The sequence below is a fragment of the Vulpes vulpes genome, chromosome 11, assembly GCF_048418805.1.
Source record: "Vulpes vulpes isolate BD-2025 chromosome 11, VulVul3, whole genome shotgun sequence".
NCBI classification, from domain to species: Eukaryota; Metazoa; Chordata; class Mammalia; order Carnivora; family Canidae; genus Vulpes; species Vulpes vulpes.
The window spans coordinates 81,161,547-81,177,980 of record NC_132790.1 but is presented as its reverse complement, the minus strand read 5'-3'; the positions used below and the strand labels follow the sequence as shown (position 1 = coordinate 81,177,980).

The 16,434-nt window shown below is 40.3% G+C and overlaps 1 protein-coding gene and 1 long non-coding RNA gene across 13 annotated transcripts in view; both read left to right on the top strand.

The window, feature by feature from the left end:
* The window catches only part of LOC112932521 (uncharacterized), a 105,277-nt gene extending 101,575 nt beyond the window's left edge, over window positions 1-3,702 (top strand). For both annotated transcript variants that reach the window (XR_011995265.1, XR_011995266.1), the window contains exon 4: window positions 3,575-3,702. This is a non-coding gene — a long non-coding RNA (uncharacterized lncRNA). The remainder of the gene's footprint in view (window positions 1-3,574) is intronic.
* A 2,629-nt stretch (window positions 3,703-6,331) lies between these two features.
* The window catches only part of TOPBP1 (DNA topoisomerase II binding protein 1), a 60,385-nt gene continuing 50,282 nt past the window's right edge, over window positions 6,332-16,434 (top strand). Inside the window, exons 1-9 of one of the 11 annotated variants that reach the window (XM_072726893.1) lie at window positions 6,339-6,547; window positions 7,106-7,196; window positions 9,342-9,476; window positions 9,957-10,121; window positions 10,926-11,069; window positions 12,162-12,343; window positions 13,428-13,624; window positions 15,022-15,201; window positions 15,905-16,059. In XM_072726893.1, the coding sequence (XP_072582994.1) occupies window positions 10,095-10,121; window positions 10,926-11,069; window positions 12,162-12,343; window positions 13,428-13,624; window positions 15,022-15,201; window positions 15,905-16,059 (885 nt within the window). In that variant the 5' untranslated portion in view covers window positions 6,339-6,547; window positions 7,106-7,196; window positions 9,342-9,476; window positions 9,957-10,094. Of the gene's footprint in view, window positions 6,548-7,105; window positions 7,197-9,341; window positions 9,477-9,956; window positions 10,122-10,925; window positions 11,070-12,161; window positions 12,344-13,427; window positions 13,625-15,021; window positions 15,202-15,889; window positions 16,060-16,434 lie in introns of all 11 variants that reach the window. The other 10 variants (XM_072726892.1, XM_072726891.1, XM_072726895.1 and 7 more) reach the window with 10 other exon arrangements.

Here is a 16,434-nt window from a genome sequence, read left to right as displayed (position 1 = left end):
ATAGTCCATGCTCTTCCCCATGTGACCTCTGGCTTTTGCCTCTGGAACAATTTTACTCTTTCCTCTTTCCAAGGGCCTTTGTGGTAATAAAAACAACTTCTGAAGTAGCTACACATCTGTTTAAACTTTGCCAAGTTCAGATTGATTAGGTTGATATTAGTTGCCATAAAAGATGAAGCTCCAAATCTCAATGACTTCACAAAATAAAGTCCAACTGGCAGCAGTGGTGGTGATTTGTTAGAGAGGCAGGGGTGGGGAGTTCAACTGCATAGCTCTGGTCAATCATTCAGAGATCAAGATTCAGAAAGGCTCTGCCATTTTCAACATATGGCTTCCAAGATTGCCCTGTGTGCTGACACCCAGAATAAGGAATTATGGAAGACAGTACAAGAGGTTTTCATGGACGACTTCTACCTATATTCTGTTGGCTGTAACTCAGTCACATGACCTTACCTAAATGCAAAGAGGATGGGAACTTCAATCCCTGGCTGGACAACTTTCCAGCAACAACACACACTATGAAAGGGAACACATGTCTTGGGTCTGTTTTTTTTGTTTGTTTTAAGATTTTATTTATGGGAGACACACATAGAGAGTGGCAGAGACATAGGCAGAGAGAGAAGCAGGCTCCATGCAGGGAGCCCGATGTGGGACCGATCCCGGGACTCCAGGACCACACCCTGGGCAAAAGGCAGGCGCTCAACCGCTGAGCCACCCAGGCTTCCCCTGTCTTGGGTCTTTTGTCTCAGTTTGAGTTTCCCCAGAAAATCGACTCTTAAATAAGACTTTTCAAATGTCATATTTGGTAAGTAAAGAAACATGGATAAGAGGATGAGAGAGTAAGGCAGGGAAAATAAAGCATCCAAAGCACGTACTAACAAATCAGTTACCCTGGGGAAACGCTGGGAACCAGGGTAGAGTATCCCATTCAAAAATCTTGCAAACTGGGGGATCCCTGGGTGGTGCAGCGGTTTAGCGCCTGCCTTTGGCCCAGGGCACGATCCTGGAAGACCCGGGATCGAATCCCACGTCGGGCTCCCGGTGCATGGAGCCTACTTCTCCCTCTGCCTGTGTCTCTGCCTCTCTCTCTCTCTCTCTCTGTGTGACTATCATAAATAAATAAAAATTAAAAAAAAAATCTTGCAAACTGGGGGATCCCTGGGTGGTGCAGCAGTTTAGCGCCTGCCTTTGGCCCAGGGCGCGATCTTGGAGACCCGGGATCGAATCCCACGTCGGGCTCCCGGTGCATGGAGCCTGCTTCTCCCTCTGCCTGTGTCTCTGCCTCTCTCTCTCTGTGTGTGACTATCATAAATAAATAAAAATTTTTAAAAAAATCTTGCAAACTAAAAGTCTATGTATACCTGTCAGTCATGGGTCATAATCTCACCCTCTAGCGTACTGTGTAGGTGGTAAAGCAGACTCCTGGCATCACAGAATGCCATTATGCAAAGAAACACAGATGCTGGCAGTTGGAAGTTTGACAGGGTGCTTAAGTGTTGAAGGGATATGCCTGGAACACTACAGGTCCGCTGCAGTCTCTGCCAGAATCTACCTCCTGGTCTGGTGACATATGGACATATGGTGACAAAAGACAAGTTGCTTCCCCCTCCTCAGCCCTGCCCAATAACATACCTGATATGCAATGGAGCAGGAACAGAATAACTAATAAAACTCCCTTTCCAAAAGGGGAGGGGTAGAGCCCCACAGCTCTTGCTAGTCAGTATCATCTTTGAAGATGCACCGGGGTGGCTCAGCAGTCAAGTCTCTGCCTTTGGCTCAGGTCCTGATCCCGGGGTCCTGGGATTGAGTCCTGCATCAGGCTCCCTGCAGGGAGTCTGCTTCTCCCTCTCCCTATGTCTCTACCTCTCTCTCTGTGTCTCTCATGAACAAATAAATAAAATCTTGAAGTCCTACTAGGCAGGTATCAGGTGGTTCTTCTGCCCAATTAGGTTCAGATTCTACTCTCTGAAAGTAAATTCTTTGTTCATTACCCTCCAAGGTCTCTGGCATCTCCCTCTGGGAGGATCTTCCTCCTCCATTGTCCTCTCTAGCTACATCTGGATTGGGTATTGAGGAATTTGTGCTCCTTGGGGGCGATAGGAACTTTTCACCCATTTCCTATTGTGCAAGCTTGAAGATTGTGTCAAAATTTGAATACTTCAGAATTCTGGCTGCCTTCACAAAGCAATTATCTCAAAACCTTAGTACCTTAGTATCCTTCATATATCCATTTGCTTCCAATCAGTTTCACGTGCTAGTCATCAACCTCACACACACAGAGCAAGGGAAAGGCCTGACTGATTAGCTTGGTGAAGGTACATGAGACACTTTTAGATCATTTACTATTTCACAGATAGTAAAAAAAGAATAATCCAAAGGTGCCATGGCATTCCTTTTGTCCCATACACCAAAAGGGAGGACACTGAAACAAAAGGGCTGAGGACCATAACTTGAATTGTGGGAAACCCCATCACCAAGGAGCCAAACCTAGACAGCAGCCAAGTGGTTCTGATCTGAGGGGGGAGTGCAGAAAACTCCATACATCATCAGAATCTGGGAAGTCATAAGAAACTATCTGACCACAGCCTGCTAAGGGAGGCAGGAAGGCAAGTGGGAGGTAGCCTCTGAGCTAGCAGCTCCTTTGAAGCTTCCCATCCTCTCATGTTCTAGCAGATCACAAGGTCTGGATGAGGCACCACCAAATATGCTGCAATTCCAACCCCTTCCATATATGGACGTCCAAGTTTGCCAGGAAGTCATGGTAGAGCTGTCCCCCCTACAGTAGTAGCCACACACACAATTTTCCCCTAGACTAATTTTCAAGCCTGATTGCTATCTTGGCCACACATTTCTCTCTCAGTTGAGGGTCCCTATCCAGCCTGGCTGGGACAACCATACTCTCAACTAGATCTTTCCCACATGGATGGGTTGTAATAAACATTTCTTGGGCAAAACCTCCCTCCGGTGCATCTCTTGTTTTTAGGGCCTGAATGTACTCAGCTTTTCCAACCTTGCAAAACCTTACATTTTTGGATTTTTAAATTCTCTTTTATCTTTTTGCATACAAATAAGCCAATTCTTCTCTCTTTCTTGTCACCTGAAAGACATTTGTCACCTGGTCTATTCTAAGGACAAGACCAACTCCTCTTTTAAAATACCTAATCAGTACCTAATTAAGTGCAACCAGTAGCAACACATACCACTAACACTATTTTATTTCCTTTTCCCTGCACCTCAGTAGACTCAGTATGCTTATGCTTTACTTTCTAGGTTACTACATACAACAATTTAAACAAATGTTTTGCCACTGCAAAGATGGTTTCTGCAGCAATAAAGATCATTTACTAACCTCATTTTTAAGTTATAATCCCTATATTTATCCATTTACAGCACTAGAAACTTAAATATAAACTCTTTCACTCGAAAAATACTAAAAGTATTTTTAGTTTTCAGAAATCTTATCTATGTAGCAAAATATAACAAGAAATACTCATATTCCCTACACCTATATTTTAAAAGATAATTTTAATTTCTAATTTGTTATATTTGTTTCTTGTGTTTTTTCATTCTACAGTTAAATATCAAGTTCCTGGGATCCCTGGGTGGCTCAGCAGTTTAGCATCTGCCTTCGGCCCAGGGCATGATCCTGGATTCCTGGGATGGAGTCCTGCGTCAGGCTCCCTGCATGGAACCTGCTTCTCCCCTCTGCCTGTGTCTCTGCCTCTGTGTGTCTCTCATGAATAAATAAATAAAATCTTAAAAAGAATTTTTTTTTTGTAAACATCAAGTTCCATTTAACCCTACTTCAAGGGATCCCTGGGTGGCGCAGGGGTTTGGTGCCTGCCTTTGGCCTAGGGCGCGATCCTGGAGACCCGGGATCGAATCCCACGTCAGGCTCCCGGTGCATGGAGCCTGCTTCTCCCTCTGCCTATATCTCTGCCTCTCTCTCTTTCTCTCTGTGACTATCATAAATAAATAAAAATTAAAAAAAAATTTAACCCTACTTCAAGCAGTTTGGAGTGTCTGACTACTGATGACAGAAATGCCAAAGAAACAAGAAGGTGACCCTGAATGCCAGTGAAGACAAACTTAATTCTGAACTCCATCTTCTGAGGCAGCTGTCCGTAGGGAAATCACAGCTGTTCCCCCTTTTCACCAAAACCTTCATGGACCACAACCCATATCACCACTTTCACCCTTCCCTCAGAAATGCTGTTTGGGCAAACTTTTGTGTGTATCAGAATCAGCTGGAGGGCTTAGTAAAATGGAATGCCAGGACCCACACGCAGAGTTCCTGACTAAGCAAGTCTGAGATTAGGACCAAGAATTTTCATTTCCAACAAATTCCTAGTTCATGCTGATGCAGCTGGTGCAGGCACTACACTACATTGAGAAACACTGCTGTTTTCCAAGACTAGGTACTTAGGGGACAGATACAGGCCTTCCCTGCCTACCTAGAGACACAGATGGGAGAACTTGTCACCTGGTCTATTCTAAGGACAAGACCAACTCCTCTGTTATTAAAATCAGCTGGCTAAGAGCTAAAGGGTTGAGTTCATTTTCCTCCTCCTCTTCATTAGAGCATCTATGACTCTCCTCTCATGAAGCCTCCACTTGGCCCAGAAGGGCTAGGGATGGGCTCCTGCCTCCTGGTACAGAGAAGGCAGGCAGCATGTGACAAGGATAGGGTGGTGTGGGAAGGGCAAGGGGCTTCCAGTCACACTACCTCTTATCAAGCCTGGGTGCAGCCACTCCCCAGCTGTGTGGCTCTGGGACTCACTTTCCCCATCTACACAACACGGGATGATGATGCCCACATCCTAGAAGACTGCTGAGGAGAGTAGACAGGAATAGTGCAAGCAGGGGTTCTTTGTTGACTGTAAAGTACCCCACAAACAGTAATTATTGCCACAGCTTATGACAGATTTGCTCCTTAACAATAACCTGTAGCAGTGGTGGCTCAATCTCCTGGTTTTTATTTTTTTATTTTTTACAACTCTAGTAACTTTGGTTCATTTTTAAGACTCTCCTCACCCTCTCCCCAACAAAATGACCTGTACCTCTGAGCCCCAGTGTTACTGATTCTGACTCACCTTGCACAGGTGTATTTACACACGTAGACTCATCCTTGGGCACTAAAAGGAAAAACAGTTGGGGTTAAACTGTCATATTGCTCAACCCAAAGTCATGAGCTGCTTCTTTTTTTTTTTTTTAAGATTTTATTTATTTATTTATTTATTTATTTATTTATTTATTTATTTATTTATGAGAGAGAGAGAGAGAGATTGAGAGGCAGACACACAGGCAGAGGGAGAAGCAGGCTCCATGCAGGGAGCCCAATGTGGGACTAGATCCCAGAACTCTGGGATCACGCCCTGGGCGGATCAACCCCTGAGCCCCCCGGGCTGCCCCTTAGCTAGTGTTTTTTATTTTATTCCTCACTCTTGAGATTAAGAAGCTCATGACTGGGGAATCCCTGGGTGGCTCAGCGATTGAGTGCCTGCCTTCGGCCCAGGGCTTGATCCTGGAGATCTGGGATCGAGTCCCACGTCGGGCTCCCTGCATGGAGCCTGCCTCTCTCCCTCTCTGTGTCTCATGAATAAATAAATTAAAAAAAAGAAAAGAAACACTAGCTAAGCAATTTGTCACGGGTCGTCAACAAGCCAGGATTCTGCAGGTCCATTAAACCCTTCTCATCCCTGTCCTTTGCCATTTGAACATCAGGCTCCACGCCCAGAATCTCCCCAACCCTCAGGGAGTTAAAGGAAATGAGATAGCCTTGGAAGAGGAGCAGAGACCACTGAAGATCTTGACCCAGACCCTCTTCCTTGGCTAAGTGACTCAAGTCATCCTGACAGCTTTCTTTCCTTCCGGAGGCTCACATTCCTCCGACATTGGAGGAAAAAGAACCCTTCTATGGAGTCAAAGAGCCTTGGACGCAGTTTTAAGTCTACCATTTACCACGTGACCTTACATCGCTTAACTTACCGAAGACTCTGTTTTCACATCTGTAAAACGCAAATAGATGCGACACTATGTGCCTCAGAAAATTGTTTGGGGCGATAATACACGTTTTCTCACACACTGCCCTGCATATGGTAGTCGTTTACTGATTGAGGAAACCTGATTTTCCCCGGGGCTTTATTTTGCCAGGACGTCCCGGCCTGCTACCCCACGCCCTGAGCTGTGAACGCCCGGCCAACTCCCGACGGAGCCTGGGCCGCCTTCCAAGCTTACACCCCGGCACCCCCTAAGCCGACAGGCAGCAGCGCCACTCCCGCCCCCGGCGCCGCCGCTGTAGACGTCGCCGCCACCCTGCCGCGGCGGCGGCTGGCGTCACTTCCGCCGGAAGAGGCGGGCGCGTCCGCGCGGTTGGCGCGAAAGTCGGTTCGCCGCCTCGGCAATTTCCGGGTTCTGCGTCGGCTTCGGGTCGGGGGCGCCGCGGGCTGCGGCGGGTGTGCGCCGGGCTGGCGCCCGACCCCAGCCGCCGTCTGGCAGGCCGCGCGCCCCTCCGCTCCCCGCCCGAAGGCCCGCAGGCTCCACCGAGGTGAGTGAGGCACGGAGGGCGGACCTGGCTCCCTCCCCACCCCGGTTGGGGGGTCGCGGCACCTCCGCCGGCCTACGGGGCCCTCGGACCGGCGGGTGGGACCTTGACGCCGTAGAGGATGGGGCCGCGGTTGGACCGAGAGGCAAGCAGGAGCACTCGGCCTTCTAGGGGCATGACCCCGCTAACCGGCTTCCTTGTTTATATTCAAGTCCGTTTACTGAGTGAACAAGCGTGGACAGTTTGGTTCTGTGTATCCTCAAGTGCAGTTGAATTGCTCCTTGGCTTAGGGGTCGTAGAGCCCCAGAGGCCCCGAACGTATTCAGTTTAAAGACATTCATTTCATTCTCTGACGTGCAAGGATTGATGTTGTCCTCTTTTTCCTTGACTTTGCCCACATTCCAGCGTTTCTTAGAAACTAATGAACGAATTCATGGGCAAGGCCAGAACGTCTCTATCCTTGGGCATTGCTGCTCTGCCCAGAAAAAATAGGTGCTTTTAGCATGTAACTTCATACGTGATGTGTTTTTGTCCTTGTTAATGGTTCCTCTATTTTGACAGTTCAAAAATGTCCAGAAATGACAAAGAACCGTTTCTTGTGAAGTTTTTAAAGTCTTCAGACAATTCCGAATGTTTTTTTAAAGCTCTGGAGGTAAGAATAGTTTGAAAATGCCTTCTTTGTTGGCCGTGAATTCATTTCCTGCGTTTTAGTGTTTTTGATTTGTTGGGCTTTTTATGTCTTAGTAATGTTTTATTTTCACTCTAGTTTTACTGTAGTGTACATTAACACGGATGTGTCATTACATATTTTTGGATTGGGGTAAATAGTTCATTATTGTATATTTTGGGGGGCATGAAATCTATCACTTCTTTTTTTTTTTAAGATTTTTATTTATTTATTTGACAGCACAAAGCAGAGAGAGAAGCAGACTCCCCATGGAGCAGGCAGCCCCATGTGGGGCTGGATCCCAGGACCGTGGGATCATGACCTGAGTTGAAGCCAGACACTTAACCAACTGAGCCAGGGCGCCCTATTATGACATTTTTATTTAAAGTAGCAGAGCTGCTATTCTTGAAAATTACATTGCTTTCTTTGTCTACTAGCCAGAGTAGACCTTTGTATGTTGAAAAAATTTGAGTCTGTTTTGTACTGGTTACACTTCATTTTTTGGTAATTAGAAGTAGGTTTCACCATGTACACTGTAATATGGGAAGGTGTGGGGGTGTTGTAGAGCCTTGCTACTTAGATACCCCGGCCACATCAGTAGAGTTGGAAATGGAGAACGTTGGGCCCAACTCGGACTGACCAATTAGAATCTGCATTTTAAAAAGATCCTCAGGGCAGCCCTGGTGGCACAGCAGTTTAGTGCCGCCTGTAGCCCAGGGTGTGATCCTGGAGACCCCAGATCGAGTCCCGCGTCAGGCTCCCTGCATGGAGCCTGCTTCTCCCTCTGCCTGTGTCTCTGCCTCTCTCTCTCTCAATCTGTGTCTCTTATGAATAAATAAATAAAATCTTTAAAAAATAAAAAGATCCTCAGTGTGATTCCAAAGTTTAAAAAGCACTATTGTAGCAGATTTTTTTTAATATATATTTTTTAAGATTTTATTTATTTATTCATGAGAGACAGAGAGAGAGAGACACAGGCAAAGGGAGAAGCAGGCTCCATGCAGGGAGCCCGACGTGGGACTCGATCCTGGGTCTCCAGGATTATGCCCTGGGCTGAAGGCGGCACTAAACAGCTGAGCCACCAAGGCTGCCGTGTAGCAGATTTCTCTTAAAGTTCATTCAGCAAATAATTATTAAGTGTCATAAGGTGTCAAGCACTATTGTAGTACTTGGGATACACAAGTGATTACAGCAAGCAAAGATCCATACTTTCTCAGAACTTAACATTCTATTTTAGCAATAAAAACTAGACATGAATCAGAGTAAATGAGTAAACTGATATGTTAATAGGGTGCTATGTGTTATGGGAAGAGAAAAGAACAAAAAAGATTAAGGAGTTCTAGAGAATGTTTGTTGAGGGGAGAAGGGAAGGTTACAGTCTTTAGAGTGTGATTGGTGAAGGCTTTATAGAGAAGATAATTGAGTACACTTGAAGGAGGTGAGATGGTTGGCCATGTGGATGTCTGGGAAGAAGACAGAAATGGATGTCTTTCCTTTCTCTCTTTCAGGCAGAGAGAACAGCCATATACAGGCCCCTGAGAAAGTACTTGGGAGTGCCTATCCAACAGTAGTATGGCTGTAATATAGTGAACGGGGGATGGGGGAAGAATATTAAAAAGCACTTTAGAGAGTAAGGGTACAGAGGTCATGTAATGGGCCTTAAGGACTATTGTAAGGACTTTGACTTTCTCTTTTTCATTTGAACAGATCTGAAGTGAGGGAGCAAGTCAGATGAAGACTGGGAGGGTATTCCAGGTAGCAGGAACAATAGCAGAGCCTCTAATTAGGTCATGCTTGTCTTGTTTCAGGCCTAGCAAGAAAGTAGGAGTGGCTAGAGAAGAGTAGGAGAGGTGAGAGGTAGAGGGTTAAGAGTGAGGATATAGACAGGGGACAGACTCATGACCTGATTTGTATTGTTAGAGATCGATCACTAGTTGCTGTATGGAGAAGAGATTTAGGGCCAAGAAAGGAGAAGGAACCACTTTGTAGACTTCTGCAGAGGTCTAAGTGAGAGATGATAGTAGCTTTCAATGGGGGAAAAGATTGGATGGATTTTGAAGGTAGAACTCCTAGGACTTAAATACAGGTGAAAATTTTTATGTGCATTCTTTCATTTTTTTTTTCTTTCAGTCAATAAAAGAATTTCAATCAGAAGAATATCTTCAGATTATTACAGAAGAAGAGGCATTGAAGATACAGGAAAATGATAGGTCACTTTATATCTGTGACCCTTTTAGTGGCGTTGTCTTTGATCACCTCAAAAAGGTTTGCTAACTTTTCATGTGTTCCTTCCATAGTCTGATTTTTATTTTTGCTTCAGTGGACATAAGTTCTTTACTGACGATGAGGTATTATACAGATTATGAATATAGAGGAATCCTTTGGTTTTAGGAAACCAGACTAGTATTTTTAAAGGCTAATCATGTTACAACAGGCTTTTGTTGTATGTAATTTTTATATTTCAGGAGATTTAACTTCTCTTAGCTTAAGTGAACTGTATAGTAATGAAACATTTTAATGACAGAGTTCTACTGTACTTAAACTCAGATTTTCAGTAAAGAGTAGGAAAAGATCTCAACATAACGCTTGGTTACTTACTGTCTTTCCTGTGTGCACTTGCATGCAGAATTTTAGTACCTGTACCTTGTAGAGGGTCTGAAACATTATATGCCTAAAGGAAACATTTTGGGGATGAGTATTGCTAATATACCAATGAGCCATCTTATTTCTCTTTGTTGATTCCAGAGTCTACTGACTCATTACTTTTTTGGTGTCTGGACAAGCGAGAAGCGTTGAAATAAAAGTAAACTGGCTGTAATTCCATCCAGATTACAAAGAAGTGATTCTTGTTTGAAGGAGAAGAAAACATAGAAGAGTAGGTAGATGCAGTATCTGCACAATTTATGGAAGGTCTGTGCCCACCTTTGCCAAAAGCATTGTTGGTCTTACCCTCCTTTTGGAAATAACACTCCTTGTCAGAGTCAATAGCATTAAAAACTCAAATTTTCTTAGCTGAACAAAAAGATAGCAGTAGTCTATCTACCATGTAGATCTTTTAAATCAGTCATGACTTAATGACTTTGGCATCCGTATCCTTTTTAGATCTGGCTTGAATATGCTGATGTTGAGCAAGACTCAACTTTTCTAAACTCAAGTTCTCAATGAAAGTGAAAGGCCATATTTTTAATAACCTGTAATATCTTTGAGAAGTACTTACTTGGAAAGACATTGAGTTGAAGACAAAATATTTAAAACACAAATGTAGACACTGCCTGGGATTTTTTTTATGTGTGACAGAATAGGTATTTTAGAAGGGGTTAATTAGGCTCTTAGACTTTTAAACTGCTTAATTGGATACTTCATTTAAAAAGTATGTATGGATGTTTCCTAATTATTATAGCATAAGATTGTTAGTCCTGTACCCTCTCACTTAGACTATGTTTGTTTCAGATAACTAAAATTTGTTGGCTGTTGTGACTAAATGTGGCTCTTGGGGCATATATCTTTTGATAGACCGCATTGTTTGATTTGCATGTGTGTTTATTTAATGTGTAGTGTCTCTGAGAAATTATAATGGTCTTTATTTTTTCTTATAATAATTTAGTGATTTTTCTGCAGTGGTTCAACTGTATAGAATCGGTAAATATTAAAAAATGTAATTTTATAAGCAGGAGGTCTTTTCCAACATACTGAACTTTCTCCCCTTTTTTGTAGCTTGGCTGCAGAATTGTTGGCCCTCAAGTAGTCATATTTTGTATGCACCACCAGCGATGTGTCCCAAGAGCTGAACATCCAGTCTATAATATGGTTATGTCTGATGTAACTATATCTTGTACAAGCCTGGAAAAAGACAAAAGGGTAAGTGCTGAGAAGAATATCATGATCAATATATTTATCTCCATAGTTAATATTTTACTGCAGAGGAGACACTTTGAAAGACCTTGTATTTGGTGTTCATGACTTAATGTCAGTATACACCAATGAACAGCTCTTCTATTTTAATGAATACAGTGGAATCTGTTTTATTGAGAACTGACTACTTGAAAGAAAACATCCTTTTTCCCCTATGCAGTTGATGAGTTAGAGTCACATTTTTCCACTATAGATGGTTTATCTTTTAAAAAAAAAAAAAATGATAGGGTGCCTGTGTGGCTCAGTTGGTTAAGCTTCTGACTTCAGCTCAGTTCATGATCTCAGCGTCCTGGGGTTATTGGGCTCTGAGCTCAGCAGGGAGTCTGCCTCTCCCTCTCCTCCTACTTGTGCTTGTACTCCTTCTCTCTCACTCTTTAATGGATAAATAAATCTTTTTTAAGAAATAATTTAAAAGAGCATTGATAGAATGGGCTGTGAGTTTAGCATCAGCTGTTAGGTAAGAAATGCTTTAATAATGCTCCCTAAGATAAAATACATATTTTTATATATGTATATAATTTATATTTTTAAATATGTATATGCACAAAGTATATTATAGAAGCAACATAGGTTAATAAAGTCATGGAGTTGAAAGAAACAACTATAGAAAATAATATGCAAAGGTAATTATTTTTTAATTTGTTGTAATTCATATTTATCTTTATCCAAAAAGCAATTTGATTAATTATTTAGCTTTATAGTGGTGAGAGATATTTGTGTCTTCAAGCTAACAACAAAAGGTATTTTGATTTTTGTATAAAAAAATGGAAGAGATAGGGGATCCCTGGGTGGCTCAGCAGTTTAGTGCCTGCCTTTGGCCCAGGGCACGATCCTGGAGTCCCGGGATCGAGTCCCACGTCAGGCTCCCGGCATGGAGCCTGCTTCTCCTTCCTCCTGTGTCTCTGCCTCTCTCTCTCTCTCTCTCTCTCTCTCTCTGTCTCTCCATGTCTATCATAAGTAAATAAATAAATCTTTTTTAAAAAAGTGGAAGAGATGTTGTTTGCTTTAATATTAATGTACTTTCTTTTGGGTTTACAGGAAGAAGTTCATAAATATGTACAAATGATGGGTGGACGTGTATATAGAGATCTTAATATATCAGTAACTCATCTTATTGCAGGAGAAGTTGGCAGCAAAAAATACTTAGTTGCTGCAAACCTAAAGAAACCGATTTTGCTTCCTTCTTGGATTAAAACACTTTGGGAAAAGTCACAAGAGAAGTAAGAGAAAGACATTTATGTGTTTTCTAGATTTGAAAAAAATGATATGTTCAATCATTTTGACATATTGTGGGTTTTTACAGGGGAGGTTTTATGTTGTCCTCTTGGGATTTGTTATTCAGGGACAAAAAATGGGGTTATTATTCCTCAGTGAAAATAAGCACCATCTGCAAGCTCTTATCAAGATATACCTTATCAGGGTATAAGATGGTAGGTAGAATAGGCTATTGATTTAATATTAGCTATAAGTAAGAAATAAACATTGTTTTCAGCAATAAATTCTTGTTAAATAGTTGAGAAGATCACTGTAGCAACTACAGCTCTTAAGTTACATTATCCTTCCACTACTCTACCCATATGTTAAGATGGAGAGTGAAGTAGCCATTTTGACAGCCATAATCCTTCTCAGAGGTATCTGTGTGAAGTTGAATGTAAACATATGTAAGCCATTAACTAAGATGTAGTCATTCAGTAAATGGTAATCAATCTCATTTTATATACCTAGCCTGGAGTGAGGCATTTACCATGCACACTAAGCAAACCAAAATAGCATCCCTGCATTGTGAACCTTAGGGTTGGACATTTTTCCAGTCTTCCTTTCAACACTATCCGCATCCTAAATGTGTCTCCACATGGGCACCTTCATTCCTAGCACATCTCTCTTACATGGTAAAAAAATGATGATATTTTTGTTAGTATTCTGCCAAAAATCATTGCTTATTATTTATTTGATATAATGGACGGATAAAAAGTCCATTTTTCTAGTAAGTAACCAAGATCCTTCGAGTTTTTAAGTAAATTCACAATTAAAATATTGGAAAATACACCACTTTGACCAGCATGGACTTACAGAGTTAATGAAATGCATTTTACTTAAAACAGTTTTATTTGGGAAACCATCTGAAATATTTTTTTACTAGTGACATGGTTGAGCTAGATGAGCAATTAGTGTAATTTTTTAAGTGTCAGTTCCTTTTTTCCTAAAAAAATGAGGAAAGCATTAATGATTTCTTTTGTCATTATTCGTCTAAGTTTTAAACAATCTAGTATATTAATATGTTAATTTTTCCTTTGTTTTCCCCAGAAAAATATCTAGATATACTGATGTAAACATGGAAGACTTCAAGTGCCCAATTTTTCTTGGTTGCATAATCTGTGTGACTGGGTTGTGTAGCTTAGATAGGAAGGCAGTTCAGCAACTCACGGTTAAGCATGGAGGTCAATATATGGGACAACTGAAAATGAATGAATGTACACACCTCATTGTGCAAGAACCAAAAGGTAAAAACTGTGTTTTCCAAATGGAAAAAAACGGAAAATTTTCTATAGCACTTAAAATTAAAAATCTTTACAGAATAGGTTTTTTATCTGATATGTTATAAATCCGGTAATTTTTGCTCCCCTAAAGTCTTAAAAAGATAGTTTGGGTCACAATCTGTGGAAAAATTACATGACTATCCAGGTTTGCCCAGGTCTCTGAAAAATATTTTTTTCTGTTTCCAGTGGTTTTTATTGTTTGATATGTTTTTTGTAAGGAAAAAAGTTTCCTATATAATTACCAAAAACAAAACAAGAAATTTGAATAACACAAAGGCTAATAGATGTAGCTAAATTACATATCTTTCTAATGATAAGTTTAAAAGGCTTGGCTTAGTTTTTAATCAGCTTTATTGAATGAATTACAAGTTGTAACTTGAAGATACACCTTGCCAACATGAGGCAGGTAAAGAAAAAAAATAACACTACCAATAAAAATTCCTTAAAACTGTGTTAAATTTTGGTGTCCTGTGACCTTTATATCTATTTTGGAAGTGGTGTTTTGGGTTTGTGTTTTGTTTTGTTTTTTTTACACCAATACCCTTAAAATATATACAAATTGATGTAAGAATTTTGTTAATGTTTTTGTTCTCTTTATAGTGTTTTATTAAGCTACCTGGATAACAAAATTAGAAAAAAAAAATAATAAACCCTGCTAAAATTAATTAGTAATTGTCCTTAAATCAAAACTTTTGGGTATGGCCAATTGTGATATTAAAATTGTGAGTGGAGTTGGTAACTGCTGTTGAATTTCTAAATCTGAAGTCTGTTCATCAACTCTCAATGTCCAAAAAAATCCTTTTTGTGTTGTTGTTTACTACATATTGATCTCAGTTTCTCTAGGACACTCTTTCAAAATACATTGTGTTAAAAGCTGTTTAAGGCAATAAAGATATATTTCTTATATACCTATTTATTTTGACTTCAGGTTGAATCCTATTGACATTGGAGTGGTCTATTCAAAGCTGGTATTTTTTTTATATTACAGACATTTACGATCTTAATGGTTGTTTTAAGTAGTCTTCTTAAATCCACATAATTTTAAAAATAAAATAAAAATAAATAAAGCCATATAATTCTGTGAGTTATTCCCATTTTATAGATTAAGAAATTGGTTTAAAGAAATTAAGCAGTGGAGGCTATACTCAAACTAAGTCTAATATTTCAATTATCCCACATAAATTATGCAATCTTAAGAGATACCCCCACACATACACTGTATAGCCTACTGTTGGTGTAAGATTAATTACTGGTAACTTTAATTTTGTTGATTTTTTTTTCCCCATTACCTATCATGCTTCGAATATTTCTAGAGATAGAATTTAATGGTTTACATTTCTGTTTCCTAATGAACATGATAGGTCAAAAATATGAATGTGCCAAGAGATGGAATGTACACTGTGTGACCACACAGTGGTTTTTTGACAGTGTTGACAAAGGTTTTTGTCAGGATGAATCCATATACAAGACAGAGCCTAGACCAGAAACAAAGACTATGCCTGATACTTCAACTCCTACTGGCCAGATCCACACAGTTGACAGTAAGTTTCAGTGGGATTAAAGTAGACATTTTTAACCACCATTTTCTGTGTTAGAATTGATTTGTAAATAGAATCAGTGAGATATAGTAGGGAATTCCATCCTTCCTTGCTCTGCTTCCAGGCACAATTGTATAGCTAAATTGTATGAAAATTAGTCTAGAACTCCAGGTATTTCCTTTTATAATGGATGAATATTTTCTTTCATACCTTGATTTAATGCAAAAGATGATTAAAGAAATCAAGAGTATTAATAAAGACTTAAAAGAATAAACTTTTCCAAGCCTGACTGGTGGGCAAATGTTAATACATTTTTATTAGTTTGCTACAATTGTTATAGACCATCTGCATTCATAGAAAATTGAAAAACATTTCGATTTTGTAGGTGCCACATTGGCAATTTAGCAGGTGTTATACTTTTTTCTTTCCCAGACCCTACAGTCAGCAACTTCAGAATTTTAATGAAAGCAAACCACTATTAAAATGTATTAAGTGTATTTTTATTTGAATAAGATATGAACTTTAATTTATTTCAATTTCCTTTGATACTTGACCACCAAGATTTCAATTAAACCATTTAAAGCTTAATTTGGAAATTGTTCACAGCTCTTTGTGTATAAGAAAAATAGTAGGAAAATAGGTAATCACAATTTTTTCTCCATAAATTTCCATATCTTTGTTTGATATGTAGGTCGTACTCTTTCAGATGTCAGCCATATTTCCAACATCAATGCAAGTTGCATAAATGAATCAATGTGTAATTCAGTGCTTAATAGCAAAGTGGAGCCTACCCTTGAAAATCTAGAAAATTTGGATGTCAGTGCATTTCAAGCACCTGAAGATTTATTAGATGGTTGTCGGGTATGTCTTGATTATGTTATATATGCAGTGATCCTAGTCTGACTTTGAGGACCCCTCAGAGTTGGGCTTACTCCTTATCCATATAAAATAAGCCTTTCACTCTAGGGAAGCAGATGCAAGCATTAGGCCACATCTGTCCGTAATTGTCATTTATTGTTTGTAAGATGCTAGACTGTGCTAATCAATTCATATATATTGTTAATATGTTGTAAATAATCTCATCTAATTCCCACAAATAACTAAAATGGATATGATGCTAAGGTTTAGCAGATTAACATTCTTACTCAAATTCACACAAACATTAAGTAGATAGTCATCTACTGCAAATCCTATATTCCTAACCGTTAGACCCTCTGCTTTGTTTAATGACTCTTG